Raw genomic sequence first — 16084 nt, 5'->3', positions numbered from 1 at the left:
TGTCTTTCTGCATGCTGTCTAGACCCTTTTCTGCATCGATGAGTTCCTACAGTCAGCCAGTTTTATTAGTACCACCTAAGAAAATGGCTCTGCCCTTTCCTTGTTGTCTGAGTCAGCCCAACAGGGTTGTTACTGCTTTCTCACCTCTCTGAAATTTAATTACTTACCTTGATCTGTCTGTAGCATGCCACTGAGAAGCAAATCCACGCTGTGGTGGCTAGTGGCTCATGGCCACATCTCACATCTGCCCCTCTGCAGTGACAAAGCCAGGCATGGATGCTGCTCTCCGCAGAGATAACACCTTTGTGTTTTCACATGGAGCACAGTGCCGAGCCAGCAGCACTTGCCTGCTTGTCTTCAGAAAATGCCATTATTGATTTGTTCCGACGGAGTGGCTAATTGGGTCATATGGAAAGTGCTGGCTGCCTGCTGCCAGGATGGAGCTTTGCAGCAACTTACCTCTTCCTTGACACCAGGCACACACACCATGGGAGTGTTGCCTTTCAGCGCGGGGTGACAGGGTCCCGGCTCCCACCGTGGCCAATTTATGCCATCCTGAAATTGCAAAGCAGGTAGAGGGCTGGCCTGTCCTCTTGCCTGGGGTTTACTCCTGGCTTTGGAAATCCTTAATAGCAGAGATGCTGATGTGCCTGCCAGGGCTCACCTTTCCATGACCTGGCAGGAAATACTGCTGTGGAAAGGGGACATTATCTTTCATTGCCTTTCAGGGTTTCCCACCTGCACAATGTGCTTTTTCTAGACCATTCCCAAGGCAGAGTAGCAGTTCTGCTGTGATTTCCAAGAATTTTGGGTCTGGGTCTGCACAGAGGACCCAAGGGGCATACGTTGCCTGGATTTTTGCATACCAAGTGAGTATTCATTATTCAGGAGCATACCCTGCATTTTTTTCTCAGTTGACAGTTCTCCTCTTTTGTATATCCTTGTCTAGGCTCCTCCAAATACATCTCCCAAGAAAATAGGATTTCCAGCCTCTATATGAGCAACTGCCTCTGTACACATCAATGCTAGAGCTGGTTGTCACAATAGCCTTTATTCAGTGGCAGTTTCTGTTTTGCCCTGAACTGAATCAAAACCTTAGACACCCCAGACTTCTTTTCTCTTCTTCTCCATATTTATTTCAGAATTAGGGACTCAGTTTATGTCAATTTGACAAGTTTAAACTGTTTCTGATGACCTGTTTTGCAAGTTTCTATCACTAAGAGGTTCATAACTTTGAGGTCAGAGAGGATCATTAGGATCATTGTGATGTAGCTTTCTCATAACACTGAGTCAAAGACTTGAACCACTAATTTCTGCACAGAGCCTGTAAGTTTATTTTAGCTATGATACTTCGTTTCTAGGACAGAAAAAGGAATGAAATGTCTCAGGTAACACAGAGTTCACCATCTGCATCTGCACCCACATCTGTTTCCTTTGTATGCAGTGGAAATTTTACTGTACAATTTCTGTGCATTACAGACCTGCTCCTGAATCTGACATGACTTTGTAACAGTCAGTAGAATTTTTCCAGGTTGGCATAAGTGCAGCTGAAAGTATTGAAAATTGCTTGAAAAGAAAATGCCACTTCATAAAGACTTTCATATAAAATTGTTTTGACAATGTCTTTATGCTCCTCATAATTCCTAACATCTATAAATCAGAGATTCCATGAAGTCATCTGTTTATTTGACAGGGTGCATTAATTTCAGCCTTTTACTGGAGGAAATACACTTCATTGTCAGCAGCCATAATGCTCTTTCAAACAGTATTTATATTCCATCTGTTTTCAGGTCCAGTCTGTGGGACACATTCTCTTTTAGTGCAACTGGATAAGCTACCATTGAGTCCTGTTGACGACTCCCCAGTTCTTACTGACAGGAGAGTGAGCCCCTGTGTATATATATATACATGCAGCCTGCAGTAAATCTTGCAGTGTTCTTCATGTCAGCTTTATTTAGGCCAGCATTTTCCTGATCATTAAGTAAGAGAGCAGGGCTTTTCTGCATGCTTGTTACATGCATAGTTTGCCTGGATTTCTCCCTTCTGAAACTGGACATTCTGCCGTGCATTTCTTGAGTAAAAGCATAGAACTCAATTGCTTGCTAATTACTTTTAGCAATAAAATAGAATATTTCTGCATTTATTGCCTTTGGAAATATAGCAGTGAGGTCACTGGAAAAGGAGAAAAAAACAAAAGGTTGTGTGGCAGTTTTAGGCTGATGCCTGGGAAATTTTCCACAGATGGAGTAGAAAGTGGCAGAATGTAAATAAATTACCATTGGATGGAAAAAGAAATAAGGGGGGAGGGCGGTAATTTCAACCCACCATAGGCTGTAAATCACAGCAACAGACTTGAAGCAGCTATGTCCTCCCTCTTGCTTCTGCACATAGAAAGACATTTGTTTTTATTTGGTTTCAGCACGATGGGGCAGAAGGGAGAAGCCTCCGTGTCAGATCTCTGCTGACGTGATTCGAGCAGTCACTCTGCAAACAAAGGTTTTTAGGGTGCTTATTCAGTGCGCGGTGGCAGGGAAATATATTTGTTCACAGCATAATGCCTAAGGTGCAGGAAACACAGGGAGCTGATGGAGGAGAGAAAGGGGGGGGGGGGGGGTGGAGAAAAGAGAAAAAAAGGCCTGGCATTGAAAGAGCTGATATCAGGCATAGCGGACTTGACAACATGCATTTGGACAAGTGCCCAGACCGTGGACTACGCGTCAGTCACAGCTTACTGGGTGCCATTTCCCAGTATCCATATCCCTCCCTGGAGCAAAATGCTGCCCAGAAATGAGCATTTCTCACTGTTTCTGCCTTTGGTAAAGAAAATGCCGACATTTAACATTTTTGGACAAAATGAGCAGCAGCCAGTTCCCCAGCAGCTCCTGTGCCAAGCGAGGCAGTGAGTGCGCGCTTGTGTTAGTCCCATTATTTATCCCCATTAATTAATTATGCCTATTAATTATGCTCCAGAATAACTAAAAATTAAAATAATGGCTGTTTTTATTGCTAGTGCCTGGAATAACACGAGCCTTCTCTGGTGATCAAAATATTAACACCTTATTTGGATGAAACTTTCTGGGTTATTTCAGGGACTCGCACCCGCTGCACTTTGAGGCAAGCTTCCAAAATTTAAACTTCCATCAAGAGGAGCCCATTAGTTTGAGTTCTTCATGTTATACTGTGGAGAGATCCCAATTACCAAACGAAACATAAAGTAGATTGTGATTAAACTTCAAAATGCAATTTAGCAGAAGGTATTAGCTTGAACTCTGAACAATGAACACTTATGAAACGCTTTCACTGCCTATTTAAGCCTATTGAATTGATAACAAGCTAAATTAACTTTGGCAGTCCATCTTTTTGCCAAGTTCTCCCACTTAGACTAATTTTAAGAGTCAACCCTTGGAATAATGAATCTGTGTTTTATTATGGGCAATGTGTTGCTCAGTATGGGAAAAGATCTTAGGCCAGCAAGCCAGAAGCCATTAGGAATAACGTGCCTTGCTCCTCCGTGGCCAGGGTTCAGATGCTTGAAATGTCCTGGATTAATCCGAGAAGGAGCACTGCTGAACTGCTCTCTCTCCCTGCTTGAGGGATGACGTTTGGCAAGGCATTCAGCACTTGTGCGGAGACCAGCAGTTAGTGGCTATGATGATGTTTGTCTGGCAAAGTTTTATTTCACCTTTGTTTAAAATGAAAGAAAATACTGTGGCAGGGTGGTTCCAGGGGAATTTCTGCTGTTAACAGCCTCTGCTGAGCAGCTGTGATTTCTGGCCAGCCTTAGCCTTAGCCATTCCGAATTTTAAAGGCCAGATTCTGATATTTTTACCCAGCTAAGTACTCACACGTGCATTATATTTTTTTAGAGCAAGTACTGCAGTTCTCTTCCAAATATCCTGTGGCTTCCAGGGCAAAACGATGTGTTTCTTAGGAGGGAGCTGGGGTTGCTTAGCCTGGAGAAGAGGAGGCTCAGGGGAGACCTTATTGCTCTCTACAACTACCTGAAGGGAGGTTGTAGACAGGTGGGGGCTGGTTTCTTCGTCCAGGCAACCAGCACCAGAACAAGAGGACACAGTCTCAAGCTGTGTCAGGGGAGGTTTAGGCTGGATGTTAGGAAGAAATTCTTCATAGAGATAGTAATTGGCCATTGGAATGGGTTGCCCAGGGAGGTGGTGGAGTCTCCATCACTGGAGGTGTTTAGGAAGAGACTGGATGGGGTGCTTGGTGCCATGGTTTAGTTGATCAGGTGGTGTTGGATGATAGGTAGGTCTTGATCTTGAAGGTCTCTTCCAACCTGGTCTATTCTATTCTATGCTATTCTATGCTATTCTATTCTACCAGGAGAACAAGTTCTGTGTTTAGCTACATAGGTGTAACTAAACTTCAATGGCCTTAACTCTGACACATGACAGCACAATTGGAATAGAATAGAAAGAATAAACCAGGTTGGAAGAGACCTTCACGATCATCGTGTCCAACCTATCAGAAACTCCCCTAGCACCCGTGGACATCCAAGCTGGGGGCATAATTTCATCAATTCTGGGGCTGGGCAACAGGTTTATGCTTTTTCTGAACTCAGAGACTTACTGTATTTAACCCACTTTGCCCATATTGCTCTTCTGCATGTGTTGGTGCTTTGGGTTTTAATAAACTGAGTCTTTAGAAAGGGTGGGTCATCAACCAAGGAAATAAAAAGGGGGGGAGGGGGAAGAATTGAAGTCCAAATATTAGCAACACCTTCTAATTCTGATGCTTTACTACTCCATTTGCAACAGATTGTTTCTGGCTTCTGCATAGATGAATGACAAGAGAAAGGACTGGGAGGAGTAGATAAGAACTGAAAAACTGAACAAAAATTAGTCTACTCTGCTAGCCTTGGACAGCAAATCAGTCCACTCTGCTAGCCTGGTGTCTGGTTGTTTCAGCTGAAGGGCAGTGATGGACCAGGTGGCATAGAATGGAGAGTGGGGATGACCAGTCTCAAATAATCAGGTTTAGATTTTCTCTTTCCTGTTTTCATAGCCTTTCTGAGGAATCTTGAGGTCTTAAATTATATACATGTGTTGCAGTCTTGGGGTATGATTTCATACTCTTTACATTAGTCTGCTCACACAATGCACTTGTAAACAAACAAGGAGTAGCAGCAGTCCTCTCTGTGTCTTAGCTTGAATCCTAGTACTGCAGTGTGGTATCCCTCACTCCAGGTATTCCTCTGATTCCTCATTAAACTGAGTAGGTGCAACTCTACTTTAGAGAAGCAGTTCTTCAAAGCAGGTCAGAGAACTTCTTAAAGGTGCACACTCAAAATTGGCAACTGCACACAACCCTTTTTTTTTAATTATTATTCCTAGCAGAATAAGTGATTTCAATCGTAAGGGAGCAAGGGGATTTTCCTGATATATTGGTAAGTTTTCTTCTTCTCATACTAAACATACAGAAAGCCAAATCCATTGGTTTTACTGGTGCTACAAGGTTTTACACTTATTTGTGAGAGGAGAATCAAGATCATAAATGATCTCATCTTGTAATAAGAACCTGTGGTTCATTTCCCCAGTTTGTGGTTATTTATTTCCCTCCCATTTTAGCTCAGATTTCTGAAGGCTTTTCAGAAAGACTGAGTTCAGCATGTCTGAGAGTTGTCAGCCCGACAGCCCTGCAGACTGTAGTCTCCTGTTTACTTTACACACGGAACAGGTGCCACCCAGGCAGCAATGTAAGCTTGCTGTGTTTCAGCAGCATTACAATCTGCTTGCTTCTCCACTTATGCAGAGGTAGGATATAAACAGTTCAATTTTCTCCATCATTACTTCTTGGCTTCTTTGCAGAAGAAGGATGCCAGCTACTAGAAGCAAACTGTTGCAGAGAAATGATGCCAATTGCTACCAGGCACAGGAATTTTATCAAATCTATAGCTGTCTACAAGGAGGAATACAAACATCAACAATTACTGTACAGAGTAAACAGACTTCTTGTGACTACATGTGCCATGCTGCTGATTTGGGTTTACTAGACTTGTAAAGCTCCTCGGGCAAGATCTTATTACGGTTTTCATATCCAAAAGCTGGCTGTTGGAAGCTTTGCAGGTTAAAGTATGTCGTAGTCTATTAAAGGACTGATAGCTGCTCTGTTGAGCTGTCTTCAAGAAGGCTCAGTTTCATGGCATCAGTCATCTATGAATGGCTAAAGCAGAGATATTTCTGTTGCCAACATCCTTGTCTACTGCTGATGTTTCCTCTGACAAGCAAACAGATTTTACCCTATATGAATCCCCCCTATATGTCCAAGCACATGCAGACTTGGATGTGGATAGGCCAGGACAACCCTTCACTGCTCCAGGTCTGCAGCTGGCAATGTCTTCAAAAGTGACTGCACAACCTGACCATCCATAAAATCCCACCACTGTTTCAACACTGGTCCTCAAAAGGTCAGAGGGATGGACAGGTTAGAGAAGACACATTGGGTAGAAGCTTCCCGTTTCACTGTGGACCGAGTAAAGGACGTTTGCATTTGTGCTGTCTCACGAGAGACACCCTGTCTGCCTCATCAAATTAACTTTATCCTACCACATCCTTCATTCTGGCTTGCCAGCTCTGCAGTGACAATTGCAAGCGTGAGGGCTTCAAAGGCAATTCTCATTTCTTGCCTCCCCACCTGCTTGGGAGAGGAAGCTTCCTGCTATCAGAGGCTTTGCACATCTTCTTTCCCACAACAGGGAACAAATGTTACAAGCCAGGGTTATGATCTAGGAAGCAAATGAAGCATCAGTAGAACACATTTGAAATGATCACTCTCTGAAAGGCAGGTCCTGGGATCCTCTTTCTAAATTTGTTTGCACAAGATGGAAAAAAATTATCTTTCCATGGGGAAGGAATAAAATTAATCTGTGCTGATGACAGGTATTTGTCTTGGTTTGCCAACAGCAAGTCCTCCTTCCAAAGGAGTGGCATTTGCACTAATCCCCATTTGAGCCTGAGACAATTAACCAATCTGCTTCTCAGAGGCACAACAGAGCGTGGAGCCTTTATATTTATTTGTGTCAGCAAACAAGTATGTGGGTCCATGCAGGAACGCACTTGAGATGTCATCCAGATTATGCTCCATTTTCAGTCCAGTTGTTGTTTTTCTGGCACTGCAACTGGCCTGCAACATGCAAGGGGACACCAGTGGGTCCAACCTCCTCCATGTACTAATTACTTGTACGGCGTTGGTAGAGTCTTAGGGACCATATGAGAGCAGATGTCAGCAAACTTCTGATCTGTGCTTTAAAGGAGCTCTCCTGTGCTCCCCAGCCTCCATTTGCATTCGCCAAGTTCTTGTATTCCTGAATGATTTTCCTTTATAAATTATGAAAACAACTGAATCAATAAATATTAGCATAATGTGTATTGCCTTGGCAACGTGGCGCTTGAGACAAAAAATTAAAAACAAATTATGTAAACCACCCACGGTGGGGAGCTTTACAGGAGATAAACCTGATGCTGTTGCTGCCAGAAGAACAAATCAGCTGGAATCAGAACAAAAGCAAACAGTCCAAAGTTAAACAACGTAGACCAAAGGCACTTTTTCCCAGGGAGGTCTGTGCTGATCCTCAAGTGCTGTGTGGTGGAAGTGGGACCGCTCCATCCGCTGACGGCGGCTTGCGAGGGATGCCAGTGGTTGCTTGCAGAAACTCTGCTGATGCCCTAATATTGCTTTTGGGATCCAACTATGCAAGCAGATTCTTCTGAGGAGTTTATTTCTCTTGGAAATTTTCTCCAAACTCATCAATTTGCAGGATGAGTCTGAAAACACATGATGAACTGGATCATTTTCCAAGCACATGCGTATTAGACAATTTACCAGGATGTATTTAATCTGTTCTAATTAGCATTAACCCTTCAGATACTTGGTACAAGCATGGTTTCTGGGAAGCAGCTGGATCTGTGTTTCCTGGAGTTTAGTCTCTAGCAATGCCTTGCTAAGTCATGGTACCACACAAAGGGGTTAGTAAAAGAGAAGTGGCATAAATTGGGCAATCAACTCTATCTTAGTGTGCAATAATTTGCTTTACAACTTAAATATTCGTTAGGTCAGCTGCATTACATAGTCTGTCCTCATATACTGCCTAATTCCTAATGAATCTGAGTGCACAACCTTTCTGCATCAGTGAACTTGAGACGTCACCTCAGATTCCATTGCACTTTTAACATGAAACAATTGTTTCTGTTGTTTTAGTGCTGTAACCAATAACATGCCATTAAGATTACTTAGTACTAAGCTGTATGCACATTGCATTAAAAAAAGAAGACTTTTTATGGCTGAGTGCCTTACTTGTGCATACTGTGCTTTCCACATTAGCTTCTCCCCTGGATATTACACTACTTCTGAAGGCACACCTGAAAGAGTCACTTTTTGGCAGGAACAGAACTGTTACTCGGTGCTTGTGGGGCAGTCTCTGGCCAGTGAAGTTTGCTGCTAAACTGTGCCTAGGAATTGTATGTAGTACATTCTTATGCAGAGGGTTCAGGCTTGGACATCTATAATTTAATTTATTAAAGTTAGAATATGTTTTAGACCACATGCCTTCTGAAGCAGGAAACAAGTAATTTGATTTTAAATTAATTTGCTAGAAACACAGAAAGACATTTGAAAGGGCTGGTACGAACCTGACAGTCTGAAAGTATTTATACGGAGGGCAATTTGCTTAACCAACTGCTTCCTTTGTGTCATCTGTTCTTTCAGATAGTTATATTTGGAATAAAGTGTTTTTCTGCTCCTGGTACCTCTTGAGAGACTTCCTGTGGTGATGTGGCTTTAGAACTGAGGCAGGTAGGCTGTGGTTGCCTGGGGAAGGGAAACTCACTTAATACATGAATAACGTTGAATGTCAGTCAAGAAAGAGAGGGGAAAAAAATAAGGTGGACAAGTGAAAGATAAATAGGTTTAAATAATTACTGTTGAAATCCTGGTATGCTTGTAATTTTTTTCTCAGCATGGAAGTCTTTCTGTAAGCAATTCAGCACAACTCTTTGAAATTGGCTAGAGTTTTATTAATATTTTAGTAGCAGCCTTAGTAATGGCATGAACAATGGTAGTTCTGCGATAAGCTACAGAGTTTTCAGAGAAATCCCTGTCTTGGGCGAATCAATAAAGCCACACTGATTCATACCAGCAGAGAACCCGGACCTCCAGATGTAGGGGCCAGCCCTGCAAACACGCTCTCTCTTCTGCCATTAGTCCTGGCAGCGCTTCCAGAGAGCTCAGCAGCAATAATCATCACCCCAGGAAGAAGTGGCTGTATTTAATGGCACTGTTCATGCAAGCACAGGGTCGATTCAGATGTGCCTGCAGGGGAAATAAAAATACTTCTTTGACCCAGAGAGGTGGTGGAGTTTCCTTATCTAGAGACTTTCAAACCCCTGTGTGGCCTGCCCTAGGTGATCCTTCTTTGGCAAGTGGGTTGGACTTTATGATCTCCAGGGGTGCCTTCCAACCCTTACCATTCTATGATTCTATGATTCCAGAGTCCAGCTGTTTTTAAGGAAGTGCCTAAGGATGTGGTTTCCTTTCAACCTGTGGTGAACTTTGTTGGCATCAGTGGGTGCAAAGTAGCCTTAAGTGTTTTGCTGAATAGGAGCCACTTACTTTTATGTGTTTACCGGCAGATTTTTCACGTCAACTTTTAGATGCCTTTTACCTCTTAGGAAGAACTTTGCATTTTCCTCTCCTTCAATGTCTATCTTGTCTCCTCTGCTTGTGCTTTTCTCCCCACTGTTTCAAGCAGGATCATAGCACAGTACTGGGTGTTGTGCTGGTGCCTTTCTCCAGGTGTAACACTGACTGTCACCACTTGACCCCACCACCTCAGAGTACAGCTCTCAGTTATTCAGCTGAACTGCAAGCGCCTTTCTGTGTGCCTCAGGTCACTGGGGGAAGTTTGTGTCTCAAAACCAGACTCAAAATGGAGATTTTAAGTGAATTTCCTCTCACTGCAGCAACAACATCTGAGAAAAATACATTTGCTTGTTTGTATTTCCATTTTCTCCAGCCACATATCTTGACACCTCCAGTCGTGAAAGCTTAAAAGTTACAGCGTAAGCTTGTGTTATCTTGTTTCTTGCCATTTACTTTAAGATGTCGTCCCCTGACAAGTATAGTCTAGGTTATTTTCTCTTCTAGCTGGAAAGTTCCCTTTAAGAAATAAGCATGCTATCACAGAAAAGAAAATAAACCCATCTAGGATTATTTCCAGCAGGAAAAGCAGCTGCAGCTGAGGGGGCAGCGATGCCAAAGCCCAGGTGTCCGGAGTCAGAATTCTGAGATTTGTGAAGAGTTAAGTGAGTTGCACGTGGATAAGCAGTTGAAAGCTGAGCCACCACCTCCAGTAGGGCAAAAAGAGGTAACAGAAACAACTTTTCCTGCCTGGTACTGCATGCAATTCATCGCACCAGCTCCATAGTGCATGCCACCGATTTATGTGGTGTTTGTGGCTTGTAAAAACACATTGATCAAGGGGTAGAAAAGCAATAGTACACAGCAGGTGTTGCAGTCTTAGTAAAGAGGAGATTTTGCTGTTATAAAAATAATTGGAAAGCTGGGAAAATGTGCATTATGAAATGAGATGGGATTCTAAGAGGCTTTGGAAAAACAAACAAACCCACAGAAGTCAAAAAACCACAACATAAAATCATCTATAATGTTGCTGTCTTCTTTTAGGAGAAAATATTTGTGTGGGGTTCTTCCACTAAAAAGTAGCTCCAGGAATGGCATCTGCTGACTTGGCAGATCTGTACTTTGAGTTCACTGGAGGGTATCTTCTCTATGTCACAGAATACCCTTTTTTTTCCCTGTTAACACATGCACCCAAGAAAGGTGCAACAATTTAAATAGCTGACATGAAGATGCTAACTAGATGGTGATTCAGTTGATGCTGGCCCAAGTGGAGCTCAATCATTGTTTCTTTATGTGTACACATTGACATGTATTTTCAGTTTGGAGGATTATGTTGTCCTTGTAATCATGAATATCATAAGCACATGTATTTGTACTGTATATGGAGTGACTCCAGGCTTTAAATTCCCTGTGTCCTATGGTTGGGATTTTTTTCCCCATTCAGATTTAGCATTTTATTGACATATCATGGCATTCATTGTTAGAAAGTGATAGAATCCTCTCTTTGAAATCAGGAACTTGAGGGTTTGGGTGATGTCCTGGGAGTCTAGGGAACTCATTAGCTCCTTGAATTACTGGTGGATTTGGGGGACAAAATTAGTGAAAGGTGAAGGATGACACAGTATCAATATGCATAATATCTTGCCCAGTTCTGCTATAAAACCACTGGCAAGTGGGACTTGATCCCATGAAATCTTGACAGAGCAATGGGAAACGGACTCATCACAGTGCTCATCTTCTCCAGGCCTGCTGATGCCTATTGTCATATGGGGTGGAATTTACTGAATTAAATGAAGACTTCTGCATCTGAACTTGTAATTTTGAGCCCCCTTTATAGTCAATAAGGACCTGAAGGCAATGTAGTTAGGTAAATACATCTCATCACTGACTGAAATCAACATTTAAATTAAGTCAGAGGAATCATCTTCTGAAAATATCTATTTCTTTCAACTGATTATAAAGGAACCCAGCGTGTATAAGTGAGCTGTACACACAGGTGAACTAAATTCTGCTCACAGGAACCAGAAATCCTCTATCTGGGAAGCGTTTCTTTAAGGAGCAATCCTTCTTAGCCAGAATACTTCTTGGTCTATTGAATTTCATCTTCCAAAACAACAGATCTCAAACTTAAGAGGAAGGAGAGCTGCATATCTGATATTTCAGTCTCAGAAAACAAAACAAAAATTATATACATATGTACCAAAGAAACCCCAAACTTTAAAATAATAATATAAAGCATTGCCCCTAGGAGGAATCAGAAAACAGTTTCAGGAAATCTTCTCTTAGGGGATTAGGTATCCTTCACATCTAAATGTCTTTTTGAGATAAATAAACCCTGTGAGGCTAACATGGAGGATGGAAAACTATGTCCTTTTTTTAGTGCTGTAGCAAAATGTCATGATAAATCAGGAACATTCTAGCCTTGATATATTCAGCAACATCGTGATAAAGTAATAATCCCCATTTCCTCCCTCAACTTTCAAAGGGTCCTCTCTGTAGTGGAGTATAATCGATTCTATTTGTGGCCACTTAGAAAGAGGTAGAGGAATATGGCAGCGATCCAGGGATGACTTGAAATCAAACGGAAGTTCACATGAGGCTATGGATGCCAACATGAAAGAGCAAAGCCCAAAGGATGCTATTTTTGAAGGCCAGATCTTGTGTGGACATTACATACTTGCAGTCCTCCTATTCAGAAGTAGTCTTTGGCCTGGCACACAAGGACATGCTAATTGTCTTTATGATGGATGTCCCAAGAACTTGCAACTAGCCAAATAAAGCCAGGAACTGTGAAGGAGTGATAGATTTGGTATGCCCAAGAGGCAGGGCTTTGAGTGATTCAGTCAACAACAGGAAGCATTGCATGTGTTCTGAATAGAACACTGTTGGGTGTCAGAACAGGATACATTATAGGATTATAAATTCATCCTATGTATATCTTCTAAAAGACACCATAGAAATAAAACCACTGATGTCACAGGTGGGATAAGACCTCAGAGAACAAACTGGTTGATTTCTCTGCCAAAACGCTACCCCACAACATATTTTATACAGCTTTGTAGAATCTACCTCTAAATGTATCAGACAGCTTAGATTTCTTCATTTATTAAAGGGAATATTTCAGCTGTTTGGGAAAAATGTCATGGCTGGATATATTGCCTTAATGACCAGGACTTTTTTGCCTTTGAAAGTGCCATTTCACTACTCTCTTTCACCCATCATTATCTTTTTATGAATTGATACAACTTAATTTAATAGACTGCTATTTGCTTCCTTTTGTCTCTGACTTACCCCCTGAAGCCACACACCATTGTTCTTCTATTTAATTATTCCTTGTAAATTAGTATCTCTGTGCCCTCTATCTGACTTTTTTTTTTTTGCAACTCCCTCAGCTGCTCCTTTTTGAAGTTGATTTTTTTTTGTCAAAGATTAAGCACGACATTCCAAGCAGCAATTCCACAGAACTGTAAGGAGAGGAAAGAGCAGCACATTTGCTAGGCATGATTCTTCCATATAAATTTTCTGTATTGTTATATTCCACTGCAAAACCAAGTCCAATTTTTAAATATTACTCCAGGTTTCCAAGAGTTCATCTGAAATTTTCCCTGAACTCTCTCATTTGGACTGTTCTGACTCAAGTCCCATTTTGCTATGTTCTCTCCATATTTCGCTTCTCTTTTCCTTTCTGCCTTCTCGGTTTCAATACTCTCTCCAGTTTAATGTTATCAGCTAACTTCAGGACTATATTGGTCAGTATCTCTTCTATATCTTTAGTGAAGATAATGCTGACTCCAATCCCTACAGCACTCCTCCTCTGAAGATAAAGTTTGTGTTGTATTTGCCTCTTTAGGATGGCTTTTTTTCCACACAGCAATGGATCATTTCAAGCCAATTGCAATTTACTTTAAAAGCAGACTTTTCTATAACAGACATCTAGATTTTTTTTTTAAGGTTTCTATATCATATGTCAATTTGATATATTAAGGCTGTGATTATCAGAGGTGAGGGAGAGAGAGCAAGGGATATAAAAGTTAAGCCTTGACCAAATATCAGCTTTCAGTGATATTTAAGCATCTCATTGCAAAAGGCTTTAAAAAAAAAACAAACTCATTCAGATCAATTTCCCACTGTTACAGACACAAATAGGGTGTGTGGGAGCCCTGTTCAGGTTAAAGCAGCCTCTCCACCCAGAAATACATTTAGAACTGGCCTCTGCAGCATGGATATATGCATCAGGGGGAGGTCTCCAAAAGTGGCTTCTGACAGATCCCATTGTCTCTACTCCACACTTTTGTTCCAAGAAAGAAAAAGAATTTTTTGTATTTGTCCTTTTTGCCTTCTTTTGGCCTCTTTGTGCCCTGTTTGTGTGCAGTACCCTTAGCATACAGAAGAATCAGCTCACTGCCTTTATGTCTCTATAATATTTCACCCCAAAAAACACCTCCCTCTCCGTTTCTCCTCTGAGCCTTTATTTCATTTACTTTAATCACAGGCTACAGCCTGTGTTTAGTGATCTGTGATTCCCATGATTATTCCCTTTTCCTCCTCCCTAAGCTCTGTGTTGTGTTTACTTATTGCCTCTCTCCTGGGCCCTTTCCAATTTTCCATGAGCATTCACTATTGATTGCTAATGGTGTGTTAACTTGGTGTATTGGATCCCTTTATGCCCTGCAATGTGCCTCGTCTGGATCTGCTGATTTGCATATGTTTCAGGCTTTCTAGATATTTCTCTATTTACATTTGTATTCAGTCTGACAGGCTCTCCCCCCTCTTTTTATCGATCCCCTTGTTGGATTCTTTTAGAAATAGTTTATTTTCTCAGGCAACTGAATTTTGATTAGTTACATCTCCCCCATCAATTGTGATTATATCTCTAGCTCTTTTCTTTCCATTACTGAGTTCATGAAAACCTTCTTAATCCCTTTAACCTTCCTGGCAAAGAGTAACCTTTGCTTCTTTCCTAAGAGCTTTCCTAATCTTCCCCTTCTCTCTCATATGTATAGTTCCTTCTTTTTCTAGTCCCACTTTCGACCCTCAAACCTTTGTCCGGTGTTTTCTGACCCATGTTTGCTCTCTCTTCTTTAATGAAGGCTTTTCAGAAGAAATCCTGTCTATTTTGTCTTGCATGTTCCCCACCTCCCTTTGACACTGATGGATTCTAATATTTTCTGAAAAGTCTTGCTGGTGAATAACTCTTGAGAATTCTTGGTTCTTTAAGATGTCTTCCTTGTAATCTATTATAATTGCATCACATTGTGTTCTGTAAATTTCCTAACCTGTCTCTGCTAAATCCAGCTCTCTCACTGGCAATGCTATTGAGCTGGCTTTGTTCTCACTGTTGACTTTGACTTCTGTCTGTTGGTAAGAATTATATCCAACAAGACTTCTTTTCTCACCAGAGCCCATATTTTCTGCATCCTACAGCTGGATATGATTTAGGACTGTTTTGGTAATCTCTCTTTTGTTATCTTCATAACAGAGCAGACAGGGACTAAAGGCATTCCCTAACGAACAATACAGAAAGCTCTGACTGTGATAAAACTTGGCATGGTATTTTTTTCCACCATCATATACCATTGGTAGTCTGTAGAAAATGGGCTCTGTACAACAGCTGCATTCTGAATATGGATTTTTTTAGAAGCTTTATCCATGTATTTGACCTGTGCCTTCTGTTCTGACTCTTTTTAAAAGTTCTCTTCTTGATTGTTTGCAGTCCTTTTCAGTAGAGCATTAAAAACTCTAGCCAAGATTATGACCTTCTGGATGCTGCAGCTAATTGCAAACAAGTAGCTTCCATCCCCGCTTGCAAGCATTGCTGGAATGTTCAGTCTTGACCATTTTACCCCAGGTTCAGCATTTCTCTGAATTCAGCTATAAATTTTGCATTGACTGTGTATACTGGAAAAGTGAGGGCCCATTTTCACATTAATAATAGATATCTAAAGCTCTACCTATTCTCTAACTCCATCACCATCATCTTCATGAAAATAACATTTACGTGCCATCTCCCATATAACTACCTCATAGGTTGTTTAAAACCCTGAGTAAGTATTATTGTATTGAGACAATAGTATTGCAAGATGAAGCACACAACAATTTCAGTAGGTACTCAACTAAAGAAGACAGTTAACAAATAATCCACTTCTCCTGACTCCTGCTTGTAGCCATTTTGCATTGATGTGGCCCATGGAAAATACCAGCTTTGGTGCTGCCCACTTACAGTGCTCTAATGCAGTCAGAAACAATAACAAGATAAAAAGAGTGAGCAGGGTTGGGCACTTCTTGGATCCTTCACCTTAGTGGCCTGAGCGATCAAGTAAAATAAATTTTGCATTAACCCAAAATAGGAAAGTTTTCTTTTGAATAGTAAAATGAAATGTGGGAAAGAAATCCTGCTTTCTCCTGAAGAAAGCATTTTGAATCTGTTAAAAGA

The 16084-nt window shown here is 41.4% G+C and overlaps 1 protein-coding gene across 1 annotated transcript in view; it reads left to right on the top strand.

Moving 5' to 3' along the window:
• The window catches only part of LOC104297844 (sodium channel protein type 5 subunit alpha), a 222074-nt gene that overhangs the window by 154648 nt on the left and 51342 nt on the right, over positions 1-16084 (top strand). The window contains exon 19 of the mRNA XM_054171205.1: positions 10232-10378. Coding sequence (XP_054027180.1) covers positions 10232-10378 — 147 coding nt within the window. The remainder of the gene's footprint in view (positions 1-10231; positions 10379-16084) is intronic.

The sequence above is a fragment of the Dryobates pubescens genome, chromosome 21, assembly GCF_014839835.1.
Source record: "Dryobates pubescens isolate bDryPub1 chromosome 21, bDryPub1.pri, whole genome shotgun sequence".
Taxonomy (NCBI): Eukaryota; Metazoa; Chordata; class Aves; order Piciformes; family Picidae; genus Dryobates; species Dryobates pubescens.
This window is presented reverse-complemented; position numbering and strand designations above follow the sequence as displayed.